Source organism: Ammospiza caudacuta, chromosome Z, assembly GCF_027887145.1.
Source record: "Ammospiza caudacuta isolate bAmmCau1 chromosome Z, bAmmCau1.pri, whole genome shotgun sequence".
Lineage (NCBI taxonomy): Eukaryota > Metazoa > Chordata > Aves > Passeriformes > Passerellidae > Ammospiza > Ammospiza caudacuta.
In genome coordinates, this window is record NC_080632.1 from 29,288,244 (window position 1) to 29,313,203 (window position 24,960).

Sequence of the window (24,960 nt, forward strand, 5' to 3'; positions counted from 1 at the left end):
CTAAAACGCTGGCAAGTTTCTACCCTACGGCTTGGTATTGCAAAAGAAATTAATGTATATGAGTGTATGTAATTTCCTGAAAATTTCTAGCATGACATCAAAAGTCAAAGCAGATAATGGGAACACTTTTCACTCGGCAAAATGCCACTGATTTCTAAGGCAAGACTTATATGGAATCAATCACTCCAATGCTGCATAGCTTCCCTTCTAATAAACCTTTCTACATCTAATGCATGGCAAGGCTTTATATTAAAGTGCTAGATATTACAGTAATCTTCAGAAGCACTGCAACTTGGGAGCAAAATCTTTGTAGTCTAAAGTATACCTATGGAACACAATTCCTAATAATTTGATCCAAATCTCTCTAAAGTGGCTGTGAAATGGGACTAATTGAAAGACGTAACACATATTTTTGTTGGCCTCTAGGCCATAACACCAATACCCAGGATAAGGCAAAGAGTGATACATGTAGCATTTGTGCTGGACAAGCCTCTTTCAGCAGCTGCATGCCTGTCGTGGTTTGACCGGAAATGGGACATCTGGGATATGTTGTTTTGCTGTGGTTACCAATGGGTGTTCGGATTTTAAGATGAGCACCTGGTTTGACCAGTGGGGTATTGTATCCGCCTCTTGAGACCACAAACCCAAGGAGTTAAAAGCAGGGCTCTTGTCCTTCAGAGCCCTCTTGGGATTTCCGGCGTGAAGGGTTGGGCCTCCCTGCCCCGGCCCAGTTGCTGGCTGGGCTGGGGGAGGGGAAAGCCACGTGGCCCATCTATGGCAGGCCCGGATTCGGTGGAAGGGTGGGGGAGCATCGAGCGACCTGTTTATTCCCCCCCCCCCTTTTTGGAGACGGAGAGAGAATGCAGCCTGTGCTGTTACCTTGAAACTTGATATCATGTGCCGGCAGCACGGCTGGGAGGAGAAGGGGGGGGGGCAGCGAGCAGCCCAGCCGCCTGGGAGAGCTTTTAACTCTTGTGGATAATGAGAACTTCACGGAACATTACCTTTCCTAGGAAAGGGATAAGAGTGGAAGATGAAGGAAGAAACAGGCCAGTAAGGGGGTCTGGCAAAGAGAACGAGAGACGTTGAAGGAATGGGGGAAGATGGAGTGGCAACTTTGCTGGACTCTTTTGTTGTATATCCATGGACTGTTTCCTGGTGATACAGAGGCTGCATTGCAGGGGGAAGCGGAGGCTCGGAGCCAGGAGAGTTTGGTGTTGAGACCCCTCGGCCCCAGGGGGTATAGAAGAAATGGGGGGGGGACAAAGGTCCCAGAGATGAGAGTGTGCTCTGCTTGGAACGAGACGAGGCATCCTTAAAAGGCCCACCCTGAAAGCAGGCCTCTGCCCCATCCCATGCCTGGTGGTGAGAGCACCTTGGCATGGAAAGGAGATGTCATGAGACAGCAGGACTCCGGGCGGTGCTAATTGTGACAAGAAGTCCGTGGTACAAGGAAGGACTCCGTCTACTCTTCATGAGCTGAAGATTTGATTTTCTAAAGGGTGGTGCCAGACCGAGTGTGGATAATTTTGGGAGATGAATTGTACTGGGGATCTGGAGGAGGAGGGGGAAGTGTTTCTGTGTAGTTTTTCATTCTCCTTGTGATTTCTTTTTTTTTTTTTTTTTTTTGTGTGTGTGTCTAGTTTAGTAATTGTGTATAGTTTAGTTAATAAATTTTTCTTTATGTTTAAGCTGGAGCCTGCTTTGCTTATTCCTGCTCACATCTCACAGCAGATATCAGGTAGAGGGTATACTCATGGGGGCTTTGGCTTTGCCAGGCCCAAACCATAACAATGCCAATCCTGGGCGTGCACATTTTCTCCAGCCAGGCAAGGAAAGGACATGAAATGCCAGTGAACCAAGGTGCTCTGCACAGCTTGCCCTACTATGGGTGCATTTTGCAGAACCACAACAAGCAGGGCTAAATAAGAGAAGTTAAGATTACTGGATGGGTAAGAGCTGTGCTTTGTGAATGTGGGAGTTTGTGTGGGAACAGCTAGACAGATTCTCCCAGGGTTTAGAATAAGATCAAGGTATACAGTAAGAGCAGGGAGAAGGGGCTGGAGGCTGCTACCCATCTCCCACATTTGACAGCATCTGTCAGCTCCAGCCTCCTCTTTGTTCATGCCACTTGTTGTGCCAAAAATATGTCACATTAAGAATCTCAACCAGACCAGAAAGCAAGTCTCCCTTGCACTTAGCTGTCATTCCCTCAGCACTCTGCTGTCAGACAGAAGACATATGAGTAGGTAGCTTGCTTGTCACCACAAAAATCTTCCAGATACACCACTTGTCTCACTATCTGCCCTTACAGACGGCCTCTATGGTCCCCCCTGTGCCCTACAAACTGGGAGCAGTTTGCATCGGGATGAGTTGGAAATGGCCTTGCACATACCCTTGGACTCCTCACTCCATGTCTATATGTGTGACACGGCTACAATAGGAAATTTCCTACTCACATTACAAAAGACAGAAGAACAATACTAAGCCATGGCAGTTTCTATCAACAGGTGTAATTGCTGTGCTTTCTATGTACAAGTACAGCCTCTCTAAAATGAAAATGAAAATTTCTTTCCCACAAACAGAGGACCACAGAGATTCAGAGAAAATTACCTTCCTGCTTCCCACAGTGTAGTACTTCTTTATATATTGATTTTTTTTTTGTCTTGAAGTGACACAAATGAGGAGCAGCTAAATCTTCTGGGCTAGAAATCTTTCTAAAACTTCAGAAAGCCAAGCTCATACAAGTTTGGAAGCATACTTTTTTTATAGACCACTGGTAAGTCATAAATTAATAAAAGTCTTTCATGCTGAACTTAGAGCTACGTGGACTACAGCAGACAGCATATGGTCTTTTTTACATTAAAAAGAAAATCTCTATGTCTATGAAATGCTACACTTAGTTTACCATCCCTCTCAAACCAAAAAAGTCCTACAGTCTCTATTGTCCCTGCGTTACAGAATTTCTGCAAGCCAGTCAGTCCTTGCTTTTTGCCAACAGATGCTGAAATTTTACCTACAGATAAAGCTAAATTCTAATTCATTGTCTGTACACTGCTTTTTGCCACAGTTGCTGTATCTGGATGTAGGCTTCCAGAATGCTCCTTTTGGTCAGAATGAAGACAAAAAGTAGGTTCTTAAATACAAATGTATTTTAAAGCTGCATAATACATAAGTAATAAAATATTAAGGGTGAAATGTATAATGAGACATGCTGAAAAGGTAAAACAAGGAAAAATCATACTTGATAAAGATGTTTTATAAGTAACCTTGACTGCAATAGTGAACACAATTTCAAATTACACAGCACTACCCTAGTCTTCCTTAATCTGCTGATTTTGTTCTGTTATTGTTTGGTTTAGTTTCCATTAGGGAGGAAGAAGTGCGTAACCCACACAAAAATTCCAGTGAATTTACTCCTTTGAAATAAAAAGGTTCTTGAGGTATTTTGGTACCATCTGAAAACCCTTCAGACATGGAAGAATAGACCTGTTTATATACTGTAACATTAACAGAGGGGGGAAGAGAAGTCACAATACATTTTAAATTAAAAGGTATTCCTGGCTGAAGAGGTACATTTCTGATACTTTTCAAAACTCCTGTCTCATGTAGCATGCAACTATTCTCTCTCTAAATTTACAGTCAGATACAACAACAACTGACCAAAAAACAAATGAAAACTTTGAAGCTTAAGATCCATGCAGCAATATAAATTAAAACCCTTCCAAAATTCTCAAGTCTACAATCATGCCTCTCAGACAATAGAAAACTACTCATTTAATTTAGAAACACCTAGAGAAATCTGTTTTGTAACATTTTTGAACTTTGTCTTTCCTAAAGCCTCAAGCCTGTTCCTCCATTCACACCATTTATCCTGAAAATACCTTATATTGCCTCCTAGAAATTTAGAAAATTAAATAGGAGAAAAATGCCATGAAACTGGAAGGCCTTAAAAAAAGCTGAGTCTTGCACTTTGGATTCCAGTAAGACATTGAACCATATTTCAAAGTGTATTCACATCAGTGTTTCCTTCCAATCAGTTGACCCTTGATACTGAACAAATAATTAAAGACTTAAATTTCTTTTTTTAATGTTGAAAACACAATGATAGTTACCATTTTCCCTTTGAATAATCTATATGTTTTGATTAAATTAAAAATTGTAATGGAAAGCCTGCCCAGAAATGTTTATCTCTCTCCAAAATAAGTAACGGAATGATCAATGAATTCTCAGTCAGTGTTTATATCTTGGGTTTTCTTTGTTTCTGATATTTGTGTCTATATGGTTTTCAAATAAAATATAGAAATATATTATAAAGAATTCAATGGGAGCTTTTGAGGAAGCCAGATATGAAAGCTGTTGAAATTAGTAACTGCAAAGAGCACAAGGAATGGACTATTCCTTGTATAATGGATAGTGCAATTCCCAGAAGATTGCATGTAAAATGCAATACTTAAGTATTACAAACATGGCTGACAGGGGTTTTTTCCAGAGTTCATTCCTATTCCAATATTACAGAGGTGCCACTTACAACTGTTACTCTGATAGTTCACAGCAGCACTTCCCCTGTGTATCTGCTACATTGGTTTTAAATGGATCAGAAAATGTCAGGAGCCAACAACTGTAATTTTTAATGGATAGCCTACAACTTCTCCACAAGCTGGTTGCTAATGAGGCAAGGCTGTAGTTTGGTGAACATTTATTCCAGAGGAAATGCTTTACTAAACCCCTTTGTGATAGTAGAAACAGTCAAACAGAGAATTTACCAGAATTAAAATATCAAAAAAAAAAATTTAATCCACATGAGTTCCCTGAGGGGACCGAAAGAAATATGAAGAATAAATTATGCTAACACAACACTAGAAAAAAAATTTGCTGTCAAACTCTGACAAAGATACCTTACTGGTGACTTCAGAGATTTCATCTGAAACTTTTCCTCCCTGCACTTGGCATTGAATATTTAAAACTGTCTTACGTATTGACCTGAGCTTCTCAGAGCTACTCTTATTTCTGATTTGAATTTAAACATAGTTTCTGAGGGGAGGGGAAACAGAAATCTGAAACAGAATCCTGAAGTCTTTTCTCAATTATTCTGAAACTGAAAGCACTAAGTATTTTAGCTTAATAAAATATATTCTTCAGCTAATCCAAAGGGGGAAAGGAACCATGGGACGACATCTGAGCAGAAACTTTTCTATAGGAAGACTATCTAACATATGCAAGGTGTACTTATAGCATAAAAGCAGATATATATTTTTTATCCATATCAAGGTGTCATCAAAGATCACTTTAATGCAATTAAAATACTATTGCTTTCTTTATACTTTCATTCCTGAATCATGAGGTACCATGATATGCCAACATGTTCTTTAGCAGACAGCCTCCTTAGCTATAGGGAAAGTAAAGCTGGCAATACAGACCTCTTTGAAATGTAAAAACAAAAGCGTACTTACTTTTTTTTTCTTTTCTTTTTTTAAATAATAGCTTAATCTCCTTGAGTTGCCTGTTTTTATCAAGTGTTGCCAGTAGTAGTTCCTGAATTGGCCAATATGTGACCACTGAACTCACCTTCTCTGAATGCCCTCAGAGCAAACAGATGACCTGGCATACTTCTCTGGGGCCAGGGCAGCACCACAAACTTTGGATCGACTTATTTGCAAATATTTATCTTGACAAAAATTTGTATAGATACCACAGGTGAAATATTATTACAGTTTTGAAATCAACAAACATTGAATAAGAATGAAACACTGAATAATATTCTATCAATTTAGAGCCCTACAGTATAACAAATTATTTTTTGCAAATGAATTCTTTTATGTCATTACCTAATACACAGGCTCAAAGGGTGACTGTGCTACAAATTGTCTGAACCTATGTAACAAAATGAAAAAGAAAATGCAATGCTGTATATGTAAATTTGAACTCAAATATTGCTCTTGTATAGACTAAAACTGATTTTCAGGTCTCTAATATTGTATTCTTCTTTATAGATTTATTCACCAGGATTTGACAGCTAATTTCATTATTTTATAAATGTCACTGTTGATTTTAGGAAAAGGTTAGAAGTATTAATGAAAAATAGAAACTCTGAACATAGCCAAGGCAATATGTTTAAGATACAATTGCATTTTAGATGTAAAAAGCATCTTTACTAAGATTTTGCTGAACCTTGAGTAGTTATGTTGCAGCTGCCAAGAAAACAGAAAGTTCCAGGGAGTAGCAAGAGACAGTAATGATCCTTTCATATTAATGACAGTCAGCAGATAATGAAAACACCATGCAAATGGCCTATTTGCACTCAGCAATACCAGAACTGTTAATGGACCAGTGAAGTGAAGAAGAGAGCAAACTGCAGTAGAGAATGTAGTCACAGCTGGAATCAGCCCAAGTAGCAGATTCAGCTGTTGAAAAGAGAGGAGACTCTTCCTGAATTGCTCAGTGTATAGTAGTTACTCTAGATGTACAGAACTGGAGTTATGCTGAGTTACAGTTCTATTTATGAGGACCAGTTCAAATGAGGTCTCAAAATCAGGAGAAAAACCCTTATTTCCCAACCTCCTCCCATCCATTATGAAGCAGGTGCTAATCTGTGCAGAAAGTGACACCAAAAAGGCATGTACATTGTTGGTAATTGCTGACTTCTCACTGAGAGTTGCTGAAGTACTCATTTGCCATCTGGACCTCTCTAGACAGGTTTGCTGTCTACTGGGGACTCACATTCCCAAGGTCACAAAGAGACTGCCACACCTGGTAAAACCAGAGAACTACCATGCACTCCTACTTTTCCACACAGGGCCAAATTAGACTGCAACAAGGAGTTCACAAAGTATGAAAAGGGGCTCCACATCCTTCAGAAAGATGTTGAAGGGATCAGAATCATGGCTAGTGTTCTCCTCTATACCCCTAGCTGGAGACTGGGGACCTGGAAAGAAGATGAATGGGTCAAGAGAATGGTTGACTGCATGGCTGATGCCATGCTTGGTGTTTTGGCTTCTATGATCTAGGATGCACCCTTGAGAAATAGCTGACAGTCAATGCGGCTCACCTGACTGCGTGAGATGAGCCTGTTCTAAGAGGGAAACTGGCTGGACTTCTTGGCAGAGCTTTAAACCATACTCAGCAAAGTATGATATTTCCACATGTCAGAGAAGAACAAGGAAACAACAGCACCCCCAGGAAACAGCAAGGAAATACCTATAAATCATCAGCAAGGAATTAGGGAAGGATTCTCCCAAAAAGTGATCTCCAGCTCAGAAAGGGCTATATGTATGTAGGTCAGAAAATAAATTCCAAGGAGAGTGTAATCCCGTCTCTGGTAGATGAGAAGAGAAATCTGGAGAAGGATGTAATACTCAAAAAGGTCTTTGCTTCAAACTTCTCCCACCACCAGACATCCTGTGTCTCTTAAGTCCCCAAATTCCCCATCTAGGTGGGATGGGGGAGTGAGTTCTCTCCCACTGTCAATGAAAAGCAGGCTTGAGATCACTTGATGAAGCTGAATAATCACAAGATTACAGGACCTGATGATATGTATCTGGGGTCCTGAGTGGTGATGCTGTTGCCAAGCGTTTCTCCATCCTATTTGAAGAGTCATAGTGATCAGGTGAAATCTCCAATACTTGGAAAAAAGGAAAAATCACTCCTATTTTTAAAAAGGGGAGAAAAGAAGACACAGAGAACTGCAGACTGGGGGTTCACACTTCTATGACTGGGGAGTCACACTTCTCTGACTGGGGAGTCTCACTTCTGTGACTGGGAAGATCATGTGGCACATCCTCCAAGAAAATATTTTAAGGCGCATAAAAGACAAGAAAGTGATCTGAGGCAGCCAGCACAGGGACTGCAGGTAGCACAGAGGGGTTGGATGAGCTGGGCTGACCCTGCACACTCCACACCCGCTCCCTCCAGCTAAAGATGATAACCCTTCTGCTTCTGGCCCCATCTGAACCAAGGCCCCACATTAATGTGGGTGGTATGGAATTAAACAGTCCAGAAACTACATACATTTTTTTCTATAACCACAACACTAAAGGCAAATTTGGCCTGACCAAATTGGTGGCCTTTTGTGATGAGCAACTGCAATGGTTGACAGGCAAAGACTGATCAATATCATCTATCTAGACTTCAGTATGACCTCTGACACTGTTCCACACAGAATCCTTATCTCCAAAATGAAGACCAATTGTCTTTGAATTGGACATGGATTTGAAGGGTGGACTGCTTGGTAAGTAAGAATTTGCTGGACAGACACATCCAGGGAATTGAAGTCAGTGTCTGGGTGGAGCTGATGACTAGCAAGCTTCCTCTGGGCTCTGTGCTCTTTGATATCTGTGTCAATTACACAGACAGTGAGGTCAAGTTCTCCCTCAGCAAGTTTGCAGATGAAACAAGGCTGAGTGGAATTGACACACCTGAAGAATGAGAAACCACCCAGAAGGACCAGGACAATCCTGAGAAGTGTGCCCATGAGAGCTTCATGAGATTCAACAGGGCCAAGTGCAAGGTGATGCACCTATATTGTACTTGCAGGGATGGCCGATGAAGGCAGGAATGATGTATCTGACTCCATGTTCTCTTCTAGAAGGCTAATTTATTACTTTATAATATTATATTATAATAAAAAATACTATATTATACTATACTAAAAAATACAGAAAAGATATTTAGTGAATGCTAAAAAGATAATAATGAAAACTTGTGACTCTTTCCAGAGTCTCAACACAGCTTGAACATAATTGGCCAATGAGACAAAACAACTCTCACCAGAGTCCAATGAGGCAATCACCTTTGGGTAAACAACCTCCAAACACATTCCACACAGGAGAAGCAAATGAGACAATAATTGTTTTCCTTTTACTCTGAAGCCTCTGAGCTTCCCAGGAGAAAAATCCTGGGCAAAGGAATTTTTTCAGAGAATGTGAATGCTGCACACCTGGGTCAGGGTAATCTCAGATGTGAGCACAGATGGAGAAGTTGTTGAGAGCAATCCTGATGAGGACTTTGGAGTTGTTGTGAATGAAATGCCGGACATGAGTAAATAGTGTGAACTCAGCCTAGAAAAGGCATCTGTGTCTTGAGCTGCATCAAAACCAGAATGTCCAACAAGTTGGAGGAGGGGATTTTCTCCCTCTGCCCTGTCCTTGTGAGACGCTACATGAAGTGCTGCATTCAGCTCTGGAATTTTCAGCACAACAAAGATGTGGACCTGTTGGGAGAGCCATAAACAAAAGCTGAGGGTCGTCTTCTATGACGACAGGCTGAGACAGCTGGGTTTGTGCAGTCTGGAGAACAGAAGACTTTGGTGAGATCTTCTAGCAAATTTACACAACCTTAAAGGAACTTAAAAAAAGAAGGAAAGCTATTTTTTATGCAATCTGATGGTTTTAGGTCAAATGGGGACCCATTTAAAAATTTATATTAGAATTAAATTAAACATTAGAAGAAATTCTTTACTCAGAGTGTGATCAGTCACTGGAACAGAGAAATTGTGGATGCCCATCCCTGAAAGTGTTCAGTGCCAGGTTGGGTAGAGCTTTAAGTAACCAGGTCAAGTGGAAAGTGTCCCTACCCATGGCAGGGAAAAGTGAAACTAGGTGACCTACAAGGTCTTTTCCAACACAAGCCATTCTATGATTCTATTAAATCTTCCACAAACCAGGACCTAGAGCCTACCACATTAAGAAAAGTCCATTCCATTTTTCATTTTGCTTCGTGATTCCTTTGCAGAAAGTAAACACAGTGAATCAGCTCTGATGTTTCATAAATGCTCAAGAGGGGAAAAATAAAAAGAATGTATTGTACAGTATTAACTAAGCCAATATCTGATGCAAGACTATGTTATTCCTAGACATTTGTTTATTAAATATGAGGTTATTTGCTATCCTTATAAGTTTGTCTTCCTGGCTATCCTTAGAAACAAGGCCACAATACAGAATAAAGAAAAGGAGCAAAATTAAGTGTGATTTTCTGGTTTACTTTTGCACATTGAACCCATGAGTATTCTAGAAGACACATTTCAATTACTTCCAGTCTTGCTGCTTTGAAATAGCAGCTCCTTGTAAAGTAGAATAAACTGTTGACTTTTAGGAGGTGTAGTTTCGCAGCTGTAGAAAATGCAGTGTGAAAGAAAAAGCACATTATTTTCCTAAAGGTATCTAAGTACCTGACATCAGAAGCTTGTAAATAACATAAATTGCCATTGTACACAAAACTGCTGTCATTCATAAAATTATTCATTTTCAAAAACTGAAAAAGTATTAAACATGCCAATAACAGAACTCTCTTTGGTAGTGTTGTTTCCCTAGGAAAGATAATAGTTTAAATTATAATTGCTAGTAAAACAGGTAGAAAAGCAATACAATTAGATCTAATTAAAAATTAGGTACCTTTGATATGCATATTTTTTTACTATAGTGGAGGACTCTAATAAAGTTATATTTAATATCATATGATAAATATGCAAAAGACATAAAAGTATGGCTCAAATGGAATTATATTGAAATTAGGTATTTCAGGAACAGCTGGCAGCTGGCATTACCCACTGCATGTCTTAGGTGTAATGGAGACCATCATACACCATCTTCCCCTTAAAACAAAGGTATTTTAAAAATTCTGTTAACAATGGTGACAAAAAAATTCTTATCTATGGATAATATTTGAGGAAGTAATGTTCTACAAGAGCTAGGAATAAAAGCTTTCAGCGTTGTGGGGGACTTGGGGATACTTGCCCGTATGCCGGTTTCTAATGAATGTAGAATAGACCATGAGCTAGTTATGTTCTTGCAGCCCAGAAAACCATCCCTATCCTGCAACAAAAGGAGCAAGGCCAGCAGGTCGAGGGAGATGAGTCTCTATTCTGCTCTCCTGTGACTCCACCTGAAGTACTGCATCATTCTCAGCACAAGATATAGCCCTGTTAGAGTAGATCCAGAGGAGGGCTACAAAAATCACTGAAACATCTCTTTGAGGAAAGAGCAGAAGTGCCTCTCCTTTGAGGAAAGGCTAAGAGAATTGAGATTGTTCAGCCTGGAGAAAAGAAGTCTTATTGCAGCTATTCAATATAAATAGACTTATGAAAAAATTCGAGAAAGACATTTTTTAAAGGATTTTAAGTGACAGGACAAAGGATAAGTTTCAGTAAGAAACTGAAATGGGGTAGATTTACTTTTAGATGGGATCTAAGGAATAAATTATTTATGACAAGATTGGTGAGTCACTGGATGTTTTGGGTGCTCCATCATGGGAAATATTCACAGTCAGCTTGGACAGGCCTTTGAAAAACCTGATCTAATGAAAGATGTCCCTGCCTATGAGAGAGTGATTGGGATAGATGATCCTTGAATGTCCCTTCCAATTGAAATCAATATGTGATTCCATCATAATTGGATTGAAAGGTGTCTGAAGTCAAGTTGGAGAATACTATTTGGAACCCCTGTATTTGCATTTTCCATGACTTAATTGTTACAGATTTTTTTTTAGGGATGTGTTAACCTGAACTTAAAGATTGCTGGTGATTGAGAATTTGTGTTTTTTAGGTAACCCCATGGTCACTTTTATGGAAAAACAGACCTTTTGTTTCTAACTCAGATATGTGTGTTCAAGTTTTAGTCTTCTGCCTTATGTTTGCCTGCTTCATTAAAAAATCCTGCTTCTAGACAGTGATCTTGCATCTGTAAGTATTGACAAGCAAATGGACATGTGAACAATGCTGTTCAATGAACTTAAAAATGCATGGATTTTATTTATGCTATTTTTTTGTTTCTGTCTCCAAATTATTTTTAGCACTCTTATCTGTGAACAGCAAAAAATTTTTGAGTAAGATTAGCAGCAATGCTAAGGACTAACGATTTCTCTATTAATGTACTTTCTGTTATTTATCCAATACTGCTGATGGTAGAATTTACACAGGCACTTTTGTTTTGTTAACTGTGTTTGCATCCCTAGTGTTTTGTAGTTGCATCTCCATTCTATAAATACAGCCTTTGTGATTTCCATTCCTATAATTTTCAGTGGATCATATTAGACTATAAGAGAATTCTAGAAATAGCATTTCAACCAACATCAGAATAGATGTCTTACAGAAGTTTATTACATCAATATCAATAGTTAATAAAGTAAATTTATAATTTCAATAAAAGAAAGTTTGGTAAGATATTTTCACATAGCCTAATTTCTCTGAGATCATTTTGGCACTATTTTTTTCTATTTCAATATCTTCATAATAATAATTTTTTAAAAAAAGTATTCTATTATTCTGCTTCAGATCAATGCCAATTTTTCTAACTTTTTTAAACTTACCTCTGGATCAGAACTTGCTTAAATCTGCATTAACACCTAGACACCATTTTGAGTATCATTACATTTTGATAGTAATATAACTGCAGAAGACTGTAAGTGGAAATAACACACCCACTATTTAATTTTTTTTCTTTTAAAAGATTGAATGCTACAATGTTGAAATGAAAACATCTGAAGTTCTTTTTCTAAATGGAAGCCTGAGGAACATATCCTTCATTGCTTTGTGTTTTAAATATAGCTACTTAAGTGACATTCTACTGCACAAAACTGAAAATAGATCACCCATAACAAAAAATGAAGATGCAAATATTGTCCCACCTAACTGCACTCATAAGTTTAGGACCATTTAAAATCTATAATTTGAGTCTAATTTGAGTCTCAATTCTCAAAGTCACAAGTTTTTTAGATTAAAAATTTTGCTTTATTAAACAAAATACATTTAAAACTAAGTTTCTGCAACTCTACTCTATATACACTTAAATAATTTTATATAAACAGATAATTAAATAGCAAGCAAAATAATGTTTTACCAGAAAACTCATTCTTACACTACTTGGAAAATTCCAACAAATGTCCACAAAATCCTGTGATCTGAAACCATTAATATAAGACCTGCAACATCATTTTGCTGATAGTATTAGCTGACACTGCTTAGTGCCTTAAAGTCTTACTTAGTACACTACTATGCTGTAAGACTGCTTACCACAGAAATTTCACATTGGTACTTGAATTTGCAAAAACAGGTTAGAGCTTAAGTACACTTGAATAAAAAGAGAAGTGCTACAGTTTCTATATGTAAAGTTGTTGAAACTTATCTAAACTGAAAATTCCAAGAGCAATTTTCTTGCAGAACAGAATATAAATGCAAACCAAGGGTGTGTTCTCATTTGAATATTTAAATACTTAAATGTGTATTTGGTCTTAAGAAAACAATAGATCACATTCATTTTCTAAATCAGTGTATCCCCTTTTATAAAAACAAATCTCTTCCTAAGATCACGTTTTGTGTTTCACTGTTTCAGCTACAACATACAATGTCTTCATTCTTCATCTATGCCTGTGTATACTTAATTACAGTGAATATTTACTTTCAGCAGGTCCATATGCAAATTAGTGGCTGCTGTGGGGAAGTTGAAAACAAACATGTTGACTTAAAATGTGAAACAGCATCTTATGAAGGTTCTACTGCTCCTTATTTTATCTGTAGTTACTTGAAAAGTCTACAGAAACAAGTAAATAATTCAATATGATTTTGATGTCATTCTGACCATGTATATTTTCATCTGTTTACTATTCAGGTGGATAAAAAGAGTTATTCAGATATTCAGTAGAGATCTAGGGATTTTTTATCTTCAGAGCTGGAGACTGAGCATTACTTTTGTAGTGTAGGAAGGAGTAGACTCTGCAAAAAGAGAAAAAAGAAATAAATCTCAGACTTCAGCTATGTAATCTAGCACAAATAAATGAAGTCCTTAGCCAGAAACAGCTGGGTTTGGTCTTCTTTCAAAGGTACTCTAAGAATTATCTCTGTGCTGGTTCATATTTTATAGAAGATATTCCTTCTACAGTCTGTTTTTCAAAAGCAGCAATTGGAATTATCTATAGCACAAAAGTTCCGAAATGGGAAATACAGAAGTTATTAATGATCCAAACTCCTCATAAAGAGCAGGAAAGTAAGTTCTGTCTAGGAAGGAAGAAAAAGGTATCCCTGAGCTGCTTTGCCCCAGAAGAGCATAAACTTGGCCTGTGCTCAATAGGGTCAAGGCAAGGTTTCAGGCAGCCTGTCATACCTCCATTTTTCCTAAGACTGTAGATACAACTCCATCACTACATATTTTATGGCTGCCTCTAAAGTCAAATTATGACCAAAGTTTTTTCCTCCATTGTGTTCTTCCCTCCATTTTAACCACTGTTTTTACCATTATCAGAGTCCAGCCCTTTTATAGCAGGCTTCAATTTAGAAACAGACAAAATGAATATTCATATGATCAACTTCTAGATGTTAAGGAACAGAAGTCTGGCATGACAACATGAAAAGTATTATGAAGTCACACTCTTTCTATATATTTCTCTTTCAACAGGTTTTGCAGGACCACTATATAGACTACTTAAATTAAATGCAAGGAATGAAAATCTACTGTAAGATCCATTCCACAAAAAGTACTTTCTACACACAAACTATTAAGGAATTAAAATGAGTCTATGGCTTATTCTGTATCATAGGAAAATTTCCCCTTTTTCCCTCACAAATCTTATTAAAGAATGCTCAAGAAAACAAGGATTTCTCAATGGTGGTAAATAAAAAACAGAACAGCAACATGAAGAAATATGTAAAGTTGCAGATGCAACTTTACATTTCAGATGTAATAAAGATAAAAGCAGGTATTTTGCTATAATTGTACAGTGGTTAAATAGATAGTATCTTGAAGCAGATAATATTGTCAAATAATATTCTACCAATACAATGAGGCTTTCATATATATACTACCCTTTTTGTGGAGAAGTAGCAGTTCTTAAGAAATTCAAAACCACTAATACTAATCCCAAGAGAAGTAAATCTAGAGAATGAGAATATTCTTTGTGTACACCATCAATCAGTTGAGGTTAAGGCATATACCGACGCAATTAATTTTGTATGCATTTTTTCAATATCAAAGGTGTTAATTAGGGTCAAAACTTTTAGCAAAGCAGATTTGGCATTTCACTATTAGTCTTATTTAATACCATAAAAGACAACTACAGTTTAAGGGTGTATTGCTTGTCCTCTTAAAAATGAATTGTCACAATATATGTCTGCATTTATATTCACATTATTAATACCATAAAAGACAACTAGAGTTTAAGGGTGCATTGCTTGTCCTCTTAAAAATGAACGGTCACAATATATGTCTGCATTTGCAGAAAGCTTACTGCATATTTACACATACCCCTTTCCCTTAGGTCTTCAATGTAGGCCTTCATAAACTCTTTCTCAACTTGCTCACGTTCACGTTCATTTTCTATAATTTCTTCAGTGTCTTCACATACAATCGTTTCAACCGGACTGTCCTTGAGACTTACAAATCTAGACAAAGATTAACACACAAATGTATGTACAGGCAGCTGAACATCACTGGCCATCATGAATGACAGTTTAGAAATTGCTACCAGAGCCAGAAGCAGAAATGTAAAAAACATTACCTCAATTTTGCACTATGGCATAGTTAGGATACATCTACTATAGAAATACAGATTTCAAATTGAACTTTCTCTATAATCCACTTTCCATATAAAAACGATCAGGTTTATCTTTTTTCCATCTATCTACATAAATCATTCTTTGTAATAACAGGTATAGTTCTTTATTACAGAGGTTCTGACTGACTACACTGTAATTTCCCCATCTGTTAATGAGCAATATGAACTTAATCCTAGCAATATTTCCTAGCAATCTGGAATTTTCCCAGAATCTTTTAGCTGCAATATGTGCCTCCATTTTTTAGTTATTGCATTGCTCGTCTTTTACAATACATGACAGGACATGCATTACTTTGTAACTGAAAATAATGTAAAGGTACGTTTTGCATGTGAAAAACTAAGTGGTTACATAAACAACTTATATCATGTGCAAATAAGTGCATATCATTCCAAAAATCTCTGATTTTTACTCCAAGAAGGAAAAAAAATTCAAAGTCATTGCTTTCAAAAGAACACATGTTCCAACAAATCGTATGGCTTTCTAAAATTCTAATGAATTGCTGCAAATTTCTGATCCCAGGTACTCACCAAACACCTCTCTCTTCAACTAGGCAGAATAGCAAATAAAGGGACAATAGCAAATACAAAAATTGTAGATAAGCTTAATAAGAAAAATAAAACCTATGCATAGAAGAAAAGGAAAGCAAAGCAAAAACATTACTCTCTACTTTTCAAGAGGTAATGTCTAGCCACTTCCTGGGAAGCAGAGACTCAGTATATCTAGCTGATTTCTTTGGAAGACAAAAAATTCAATAACACATGATCCACCACCCCTCTCCCTTCTTTTAGCTTTATATGCTGAGCATGACACCATATGGTATGAAACATCCCACTGGCCAATTGGAGTCAACTGTTCTGGCTGGTGTCCCCAGCTGTCCTGGCTGTGTCCCCTCGCAGCCTCCAGCTCACCCTCAGCCTGCAGTGCTTCCTTAGGGGACAGTTGCAGAGACAGCCTTGTGATGGGCCACTGCTGTTCAGCAGCTGCTAAAAACACTGATGCATTTGTTATCAGCACCTTTCTAGCTACCAGTGCAAGGACTAGCTCTAAGAGAGGAAAGGTAATTTCACCCACAGCTAACTCCACTCTGAGCCAGATCCAGTATTCAATCTGAAATGGTTCCATAATAAAAACATGAACATTGCCTGCAGAAATGCAATGTCTCCGTAACTGCAGACTACAATTTAGGTCTTTTAGTCCTATCCTGCATGCACCAATAAGATGGTATTTTACAGCAAGGAACTACTAAACCCGTGTGACCTTACCCAACATTTTCCTAGCCATATCTCCCTCTCCCAGCAAGATGCTTTTGTCATCATGGAGCTTGTCAGCAGCTAGATTCCAGGCTACTGGTCCCAATCTGAAGCACAGTTTTGCAACTCCAGAGTTAGAGCTGCTAGACCCAGTCTACCCAGGAATAGCACTTTAGACACAGAGATGCACAATAGAGGTAACTGGTAGATGAAAGTCATGAAAATGCAGGTCCTCTGTAATTTTCAATCTTTTCAGTGCCTCCTTTACCACTCTGATATAAATTGTGTCAGAATTTGTAGAAACATTCTGCTGAAAGCATTTCTTCTGGGTGTATCTTATCTTATCCTCTTAAGAATATTTCCTTTTCTTTCTCGCTTTTACTTACTTTAAACCTGTGGTTGACTCACAGATGGCTGTGGGTATCTCAACCAGGTCATCCCCACTGACAACTAGCAAGCTGAGTTTTGGCATATTGACAAGAGCTCGTGGAAGATAAGTCAACTTGTTTTTCTGTAGGAGAAGTGTCTGCAATTCATCTAACCTGTAAAGATGTCAAAGACAGAGATGATGTAAAATATTTCTTTCAAACAGGAACATCCAGCCAAGATAGTAATACTGACTTGATCTTGTGTATAACAGGAGCAATTGCATGGAACATCTGTGTCTTAAAAAGTCATTCAAACACTATTTTCACAAAATTTCATCAACTTTAATGGAAATCTCCAGTACCGGGTCAGCACTATAGCATACCTCTGACAAGTAATCAGAAGCATGCTCAGGATAAAAGGTTACAAAATTTACTGTGCTTTCATATAGAAAATGTGGACAGAACATGATATAAAGCCTCACCATGTGCATCCTGCAACTAATGAAAAATACAGGCCAGCAAGTCACACTTCTGCCCATATGCTGGTTTCTATGAATTAGGTATGTCTGTGGTAGGCAGTACATCTCCATGTATTGTTTTTCAGTAGTAATTAATACTGTGGGGAGCAGGAGAAAGACCAGCTCCTCGTCAAAAGATTCTTGCAAGTTGTCCCAATGAAATCAATTTAATGACAGTGTTTTGTGGAGGAACTTTTGTTTTATTTCCCCTGGCTTTTCCTAATACAATAGAAATTTGTGCCTGTGCCTTTATTCTTTATATTGGGTAGAAGGCAAAGAGCATAGCAAATAGATGAAAAATATTTGTCTTATTTGACTGGAAGAGTCCATTCTTAAAACACTGTTGGTAGGCTTTTCTTATCAGGCCCGTGTGGTTTGTTTAAATTCAGGTAAAAATATTAAGTAAGGCTTCAGTTTACTGTCAACTCATCTTTATTAATCATAGATTGTTGTAATGGTATTACAGACAATGATAATTCACAGAGGTTCTTTGACACCACAGGCATTAAAATCATGAGAGTATTAGTTTACTGATGCAGGGTTTGTCATGACATTTTTTAGTCTTCTGAATGCACATGAGCCCAAAGTCAAACAAAGAAAATCACATTTTTTATTGTCTGATTATGATATTCTAGCATCAAATCTGACAACTCACTACAAAATGGAGAAGATAAAATGTAGAAAGAGAATAATTTGAAGCTAAGGGAATATAGGTTACAGGGAGAAAAAAGGTCTATAAGTTGAGAGGGTATCCTTCCTTAAAAGAAAAATATCTTCTTAGGAACTCTTTGTAGTTAGTTAAATCTCTGGTCAGATCCCTTGGGAAAAAACAGCAAGCTTATGTTGTATGTTGAGAATTATCAACACAAGTTAAGACGAGTGCTGCTGTCAGAATAATCTGTGATTACACCACGTCCCAGAAAAGTCTTTTTGCCCAGCAAAAAAGGCCTTGCAAAAGTTAGGAGTGAATGGGTTTTCTGTGAAGTTTATTCTGCCTCAGGAATTTCTTTTCCCAGATAAATAAATAATCTTGAATATTTTTTTAAATAAACTTTAGATAATATGTCTGGTTTTTTTCACTTAAGGCTAGGTAAAGTTTCATAAACCAAGTTGCTGCAGCAGTCTAGAGTGAGTAGTTAAGCTCAGGGATAAGAAAAGTGGCTTCTCAGCTAGCAAGTCCCAGTAAAGGGATCAGAATGATTTTTAAAAAACTCGTTCAAAGTATCTAAACTGGGAGATTGAGTATATGTGTATACATTTGTATTTCCTTCAGAGTAGAAGGGGAGGATTGTCAATGTGGTTTTTGAATTTTACCAGTATTTTTCTTCTTTATTAACAAAGTTTATCAGGCTCTTTGAGTAACTTAAATGCTTTAGTTCACTTTCTCCTCCCCATCTACCCTCCTGAGAGTTGCCAATTCCATATAGTGAATTCCCTGTGCTGGAACTGGAGCAGAGTATATCTGGTGAACTTCCCAAAAAACCAATGTCTAGATAAAATGACAAATTATTATGAAAGCAGCAAAAAATATGTTTTGTTAACTGACTGTCACCAACAAGGTAGTAAAATTAGCTTTTGTTCTCAGACCCAGTCCATCAATAACAGAAATATTTTTATGCAAACATACTTGATGTGTATTCCAAATGTGACTTTCTATCAACAGTGTCCCTTGGAAGCTTTTTACTTTATAAATTCAGTTTAGAGTTCCTATACCTGTCATTGAATTAAAATATAAACTACCTGTCTATGTCTTCCGGGAGATCTTTCAGGCTGTTGCTGCTGACATCCAACCACTGCAAATTAGACATCCGGAGCACGCAAATTGGAATAGAATGGAACTTATTTGCCGACACATCCACATACGTGAGCTGTTTCAGGTTACTTAGCTAGAAGGAAGTGGTGCTTTATTTTAGTTACTTTTTGCAAATACAAGAAGACATTTCATTCATCAAGCATTTTTATTCCTCTAAAAGCACTTAGAAAGATAAGAATTCATTTTTTTTACTCAGACATTTTCCAGCCTTGTCTCTTAGTCATCATTTTATAAAAAAAGTAATTCAGAAATCCCTACCCTCCCAAATTTCCAACAGCATCAGAGGATTGGATGAAATTTTTATTCTTTAAAACCCTACAGGTTTAGATGACAGGTCTGGAACCAGAAAATTAGTTGGTTCTGAGGTAATAAAAGACAATTTTTATAACTAATAAGTTACCATTCTCAAAATCAAAGATTTGATAACTCCTATCAAAATTACAAAGATTGCCTACACTATAACTCTACTGTGCACTGAGAGTGTATTACTAGCACATGATTAGAAAATGAAACTATCAATTTAAGCCAACAGATAATTAGGTCCAGATATTTTTCAAATATCTTTAAAAACTCATGTTCCATACTGCAAACTAAATATATAATAAAGTACACTAGATATTTTATTGAAATAATTTTCAAAAGAATTCTATTTTTATGTAGCAAACACTAAATGCAATGAAGATTAAGTACAAATGTAAAATATACCTGTTAAAGAAATTAATATGTTGAATAGAGTTCTCTGTGTAGTGAATCAATTATGCACTCTACCCGTATTCATAAAACCATGCAGCTAGCTAAAGTGAATGTCAAAGGAGTGTAAATGTTAACAAAAAAAGTATTATAGAATAGAAATTGTATTTCTGAGGTTCTAATCATCAGTCACCACCACAATCAAACTCTACAGATCATGATACAGAAAAAAAAGCAGCAAAAAATTTCCTTGGCCTTTACCTGAAGGTACCTTAGAATATAGAAAAAAAAAAAACCTCTAACCAAACACATTTATCACTTCCAAGGTGAGCAGAACACGAGGTGAGCAAAAGATAAAATATGAACAAATGATAAAGTACTAAAGTATATTATGAATCCTTGACAATTATTTTTTAATTATTAAGAATTAAGACCTGAAGTTTTTTTTTATATAATCTATCCCAGCTCCTTGTTATTGCAATCCTGGTAAGCTTTTATCTTAATTTAACCCTTGGTATTTAAAATCTTCATATTCACAACATAGTGATGTGACATACTTAGTTTCTTTAGGGGCTTTTTGATGGAGGCTTTTTGTAGGGTTTTTTGGTGGGAGTTTTTTTGTCCTGTTTTTTGGGTGGTTTTTTTTGTTGGTTTGGGTTTTTTTGGGTTTGTTTTTTTTTTTTTTTTTTGTAGCGTTGGGGGTTTTTGTTGTTGTTGGGGTTTTTTTGTAGGATGTAGGTTTCTTGTTTGGTTTGGGATTTTTTGGGTGCTATTGGCTTGCTGTTTCTTTTTTTCCAGTTATAACCTCATAAGCTGCAGAATTTTATCATCTTGAGAAATATTTTCAGGAAGGTTTACTGAAGCTATCCTATTATACAGGACTAAACAATGAAGTTTATCTTTCAAAAACAAAATAGAGGTTCAGAGTTCCTGAAGTAAAAGGCATCATTTCAAAATCTCCCCCCGCCACTACTGTCTTAAAACAGTCCTGGTGAGTCATTACCATGGATATGTCTCACCACATATTCAGAGCAGGCAAACACATTTTATTGTTACACTTTTTACTTTCCAACCATTTTGCCATTTTGGGGACTGACTAAGAGCAATGAACATTCCATCGTACCCTGTAAATTTTCCAGATAGTGAATCTATTTTCCAGAAAAACAGAAAGCACAGCAACTCTTCTAGAATGTAGCAACAGGACAGTATGGAAAACAACTGACACCATCTTTATACTGAAATAACTTTGTGGTTTTAAATTATTACCACAATTGCAAATCCTGAGCAAATATTTTAAGTTTTTCTAAACTCAGAATAACTTACTAAAACTGCTGTATTTCAACAAACTCTCCTCCCAAAAATTTTGCAAGTACAGAACTAAAATAATATCCCACAAGCTTAAATACCACCCAAAATATTCTTAAACCACCCCCAAAGAAGAAAAGCCACAACCTCTAAATACAGAGTAGCAGATACATGTTAAAATATACTTTCTTTACTGTTCACTCAAGTTCCTAAACACTTTACTTTTACGTGTAGTCACCCATCACACTGAAATAACTTGGTAACATTAAGATTAGATGGTAAATTTATATTTCTTCAACTAGTCTTCCCTGAAATTGCTTTATTGAATTAAATATTACAAGCTATCTTAATATAGCAGTATTACTTTTTTTAAGAAATATAGTTGTTTCTTTCATTTTTCAAATAGTGTGGTATATAGATTGGTTTAATACTTGGTTAGATTAAAATATACACTTTCAGCAGTTTGTATTCCCATAAAAATGTACAAACAAAACACAAGGCCATCTACTCAATCAATAAAAATTTTGGCTCAGCGTGCCACAGAGCACTTGGAGCCAAGTTATATTGTGTATGTTGCAGGCCCTCAGTACTTGTACTTTTAGGGTTATATTTAACAAAGCTGTCCATTTTCTAGAGTATGTTGAAACCTAATGGAGTTTTTAATTTAATATCTTCATGATATGTTACCAACAAATGCATTTGATAGATGATGCATTGGAAATTATGGTAGCTGTGTATTATATTTTCTGAAGAAAACACTCTGTATTTTATTTCTTCTTAAAGGACTGATGGATTTTTACACCTTTTGCAACATTTCATTTTCAAACAAGCATGGGTCCTATATAATTTTTAAGTTATCATTCATTTCTGTTTGACATTAATTTTTACTATTTTCCTTTATGATGCAACTTTGAATCAATCACTACATAGACTTTATGCAAGTTCCATTTCTAAAAAATAGCCATATTTAATAGTCTAGCTACCTCAACAGACTTATTGTGGTACTTATGTTTAATCATTCCTGTTACTTTTCTTCGACAAACTGAAGCATTTATATTCATAATTTTGTTCATAGAATTATTTCAGATAACATTCTAGATGTCCACATCCTCTTTTTCTCTCTGGCAGTTAAACCTCCAGTTGAAAGAAGAGGACGTGTCCTGAACTGAACTATTATTTGATTAATGGGTGTGGTTTTATTTTTCTTCTGCTTTTTTGCTGTGAAAGGGATTTGCACATAAGGTTGCATGCTTATTTACCATGAATTGCCTACTACTTAGCATCAACACATTAAAAGGTGCAACATTGTGTTAAAATACCATAATTTCCAGTGACATGTAAATAGCAGAAACTGCAACCCATCAAAGTCAATACATGATAAGATATGCAAAGGAATGTCTATCCATGGATTACAAATTATGCTTTTGCCCAGAAATTTCAGAAGAGACATCAGAGAAAATTTGTACCACTTCAGTAATGTAGGCTATCACATATATTGTTTCCCATAGATTGACATCCATTATTAACCTGCTGAACACAGTAGGATATATATGAAAAAGAAACACCCTAGGAGAAAACTACATAGTCATCCACTTAGATATGATGACTTCAAACCAAGTGCCTATCTTTTCTTTCATTGAGCTGAAAGTGTAAACTCTTCTCTAATCTCACTGACATTCATGGATAAAAGCAGCAATTACAGAAACTTAGTAAAAGAATCTTTAGAGGCAGAATATATCTTTCACAAAGATATAGTTGTATATTTATAGCCCAGTTCACCATCAAACTGCTAAACTGGACTCTTAAACTTGATAAGGCAAAGGCATTCAACAGTCAGTCCAATGGCTTAGAAATAGAGTACTAATTTCATGTGTCTTGTGACAAAACTCTCTGAAGCCCAAAAATACATGAAATCAAACAGCACTTCATTTGGTTGTATCTTGTGTAATGCCTTAAAGATCACAGTTGTCTGTCTCAAGCACTGTTAAGGCCACTGTTAAGGGGAAGGACTTTGCCAAGAGATGAGATAAGCACAGAAGGGAGTGACAGGATGGCAATGACTCCAGGCCTGGTGGAGGTGAGATCAGTGACAGGATGGCAATGACTCCAGGCCTGGTGGAGGTGAGATCAGTGACAGGATGGCAATGACTCCAGGCCTGGTGGAGGTGAGATCAGTGACAGGATGGCAATGACTCCAGGCCTGGTGGAGGTGAGATCAGTGACAGGATGGCAATGACTCCAGGCCTGGTGGAGGTGAGATCAGTGACAGGATGGCACTGACTCCAGGCCTGGTGGAGGTGAGATCAGTGACAGGATGGCACTGACTCCAGGCCTGGTGGAGGTGAGATTGGGTACTACATCCTGGACAATGCATCCGGAAAAAAATTCACACTGCAGTAAACTCTGCAAAGAAGCAGCTGCTCATATGCTTATTACCAGTCAGACAAAGCTCACCCCAAGCTATGGTATAGATAGCATCCATAATCACTGGACCCCCTCTAAAAAGACCTCTGTGGATACCTGGAATTTGGATGGTAAATTAAGCCACCACTACAGGAGCTTGAGATAAGATTAAGATGGTGCTATTGTCTGAGTGTTATCTCTTGGGGTAGGTTAACAAAGCTTGGGATGAAGAATCTATCACTGATAATGACAACAAAGAAAGCAGAATTTATGGGCTCCAGGAAAGCCAGCTCAGCAACTGTGCTGAAATTATGTTCATCTGGATAGAAGGTAGTTCCTGCAGGGGAAGATCATGAGCACCGACTCACAGCCCACTGACCCAAGAAACCCAACTCAAAAGAAGAGAAAAACTAAGGACATAGACTTTACAATCATTACAAGTGAGATAATCACATGACTAATAGAATAAGAGAACAGTGTAGCCAATAAGCATTAATTCCTTTGCTTGCTAAATTGTATAAGTAGTGTATAAGAGTTTTGAAAGACATTAAGAACCCCACTACCAAGAATCCCAGGGTGGTTAAGGACCAGGAGGATGCTGCTGGATTCATGGGTGGCAAATATTTTCTACTTTATATCTCTCTTTCCCCTCTGCCTTTTCCACTTCTTTCTTTCTACCTCACACTGATTATTAAATAAAATCTGTGCTGTTAACTTCAGCATATGGTGTTGTTTGCACCTTAAATAGGGCAGAGGCATTTCTCACTGATTGGATCTTGGTAAGCGATACTCAAGAAATGCAAGTGAAAGACAGCCTTCACTGTGATGGCATCGTTCTGATTTTCCAGTGCTAAAATCCTAAACATTTTGTAGAGTTAACCCACCAACAACCACTGTTATCCTTATACCAAACAATTTACTTGGAAGCTTAACATTGTCCCCTTTCATTGTTCATCATTCATCATCCAAAAAGCTAAAGTTTAGTGTCTAATAATGTAAATGTAGCTACGATAATCTTAGTATTAGAAGTTCATAGAAAGGGACTTTGCTTGTTATTAAAGCAGTTTTTTGTATG

General features: G+C 37.1%; 1 protein-coding gene across 2 annotated transcripts in view; it reads right to left on the reverse strand.

The window, feature by feature from the left end:
* Window positions 1-12,254: 12,254 nt before the first annotated feature.
* LRRC2 (leucine rich repeat containing 2) overlaps window positions 12,255-24,960 on the reverse strand; it is a 77,380-nt gene continuing 64,674 nt past the window's right edge. For both annotated transcript variants that reach the window (XM_058823794.1, XM_058823795.1), the window contains exons 6-9: window positions 19,415-19,560; window positions 17,175-17,330; window positions 15,228-15,364; window positions 12,255-13,702 (exon numbers count right to left, since the gene is read on the reverse strand). In XM_058823794.1, coding sequence (XP_058679777.1) covers window positions 13,653-13,702; window positions 15,228-15,364; window positions 17,175-17,330; window positions 19,415-19,560 — 489 coding nt within the window. In that variant the 3' untranslated portion in view covers window positions 12,255-13,652. The remainder of the gene's footprint in view (window positions 13,703-15,227; window positions 15,365-17,174; window positions 17,331-19,414; window positions 19,561-24,960) is intronic.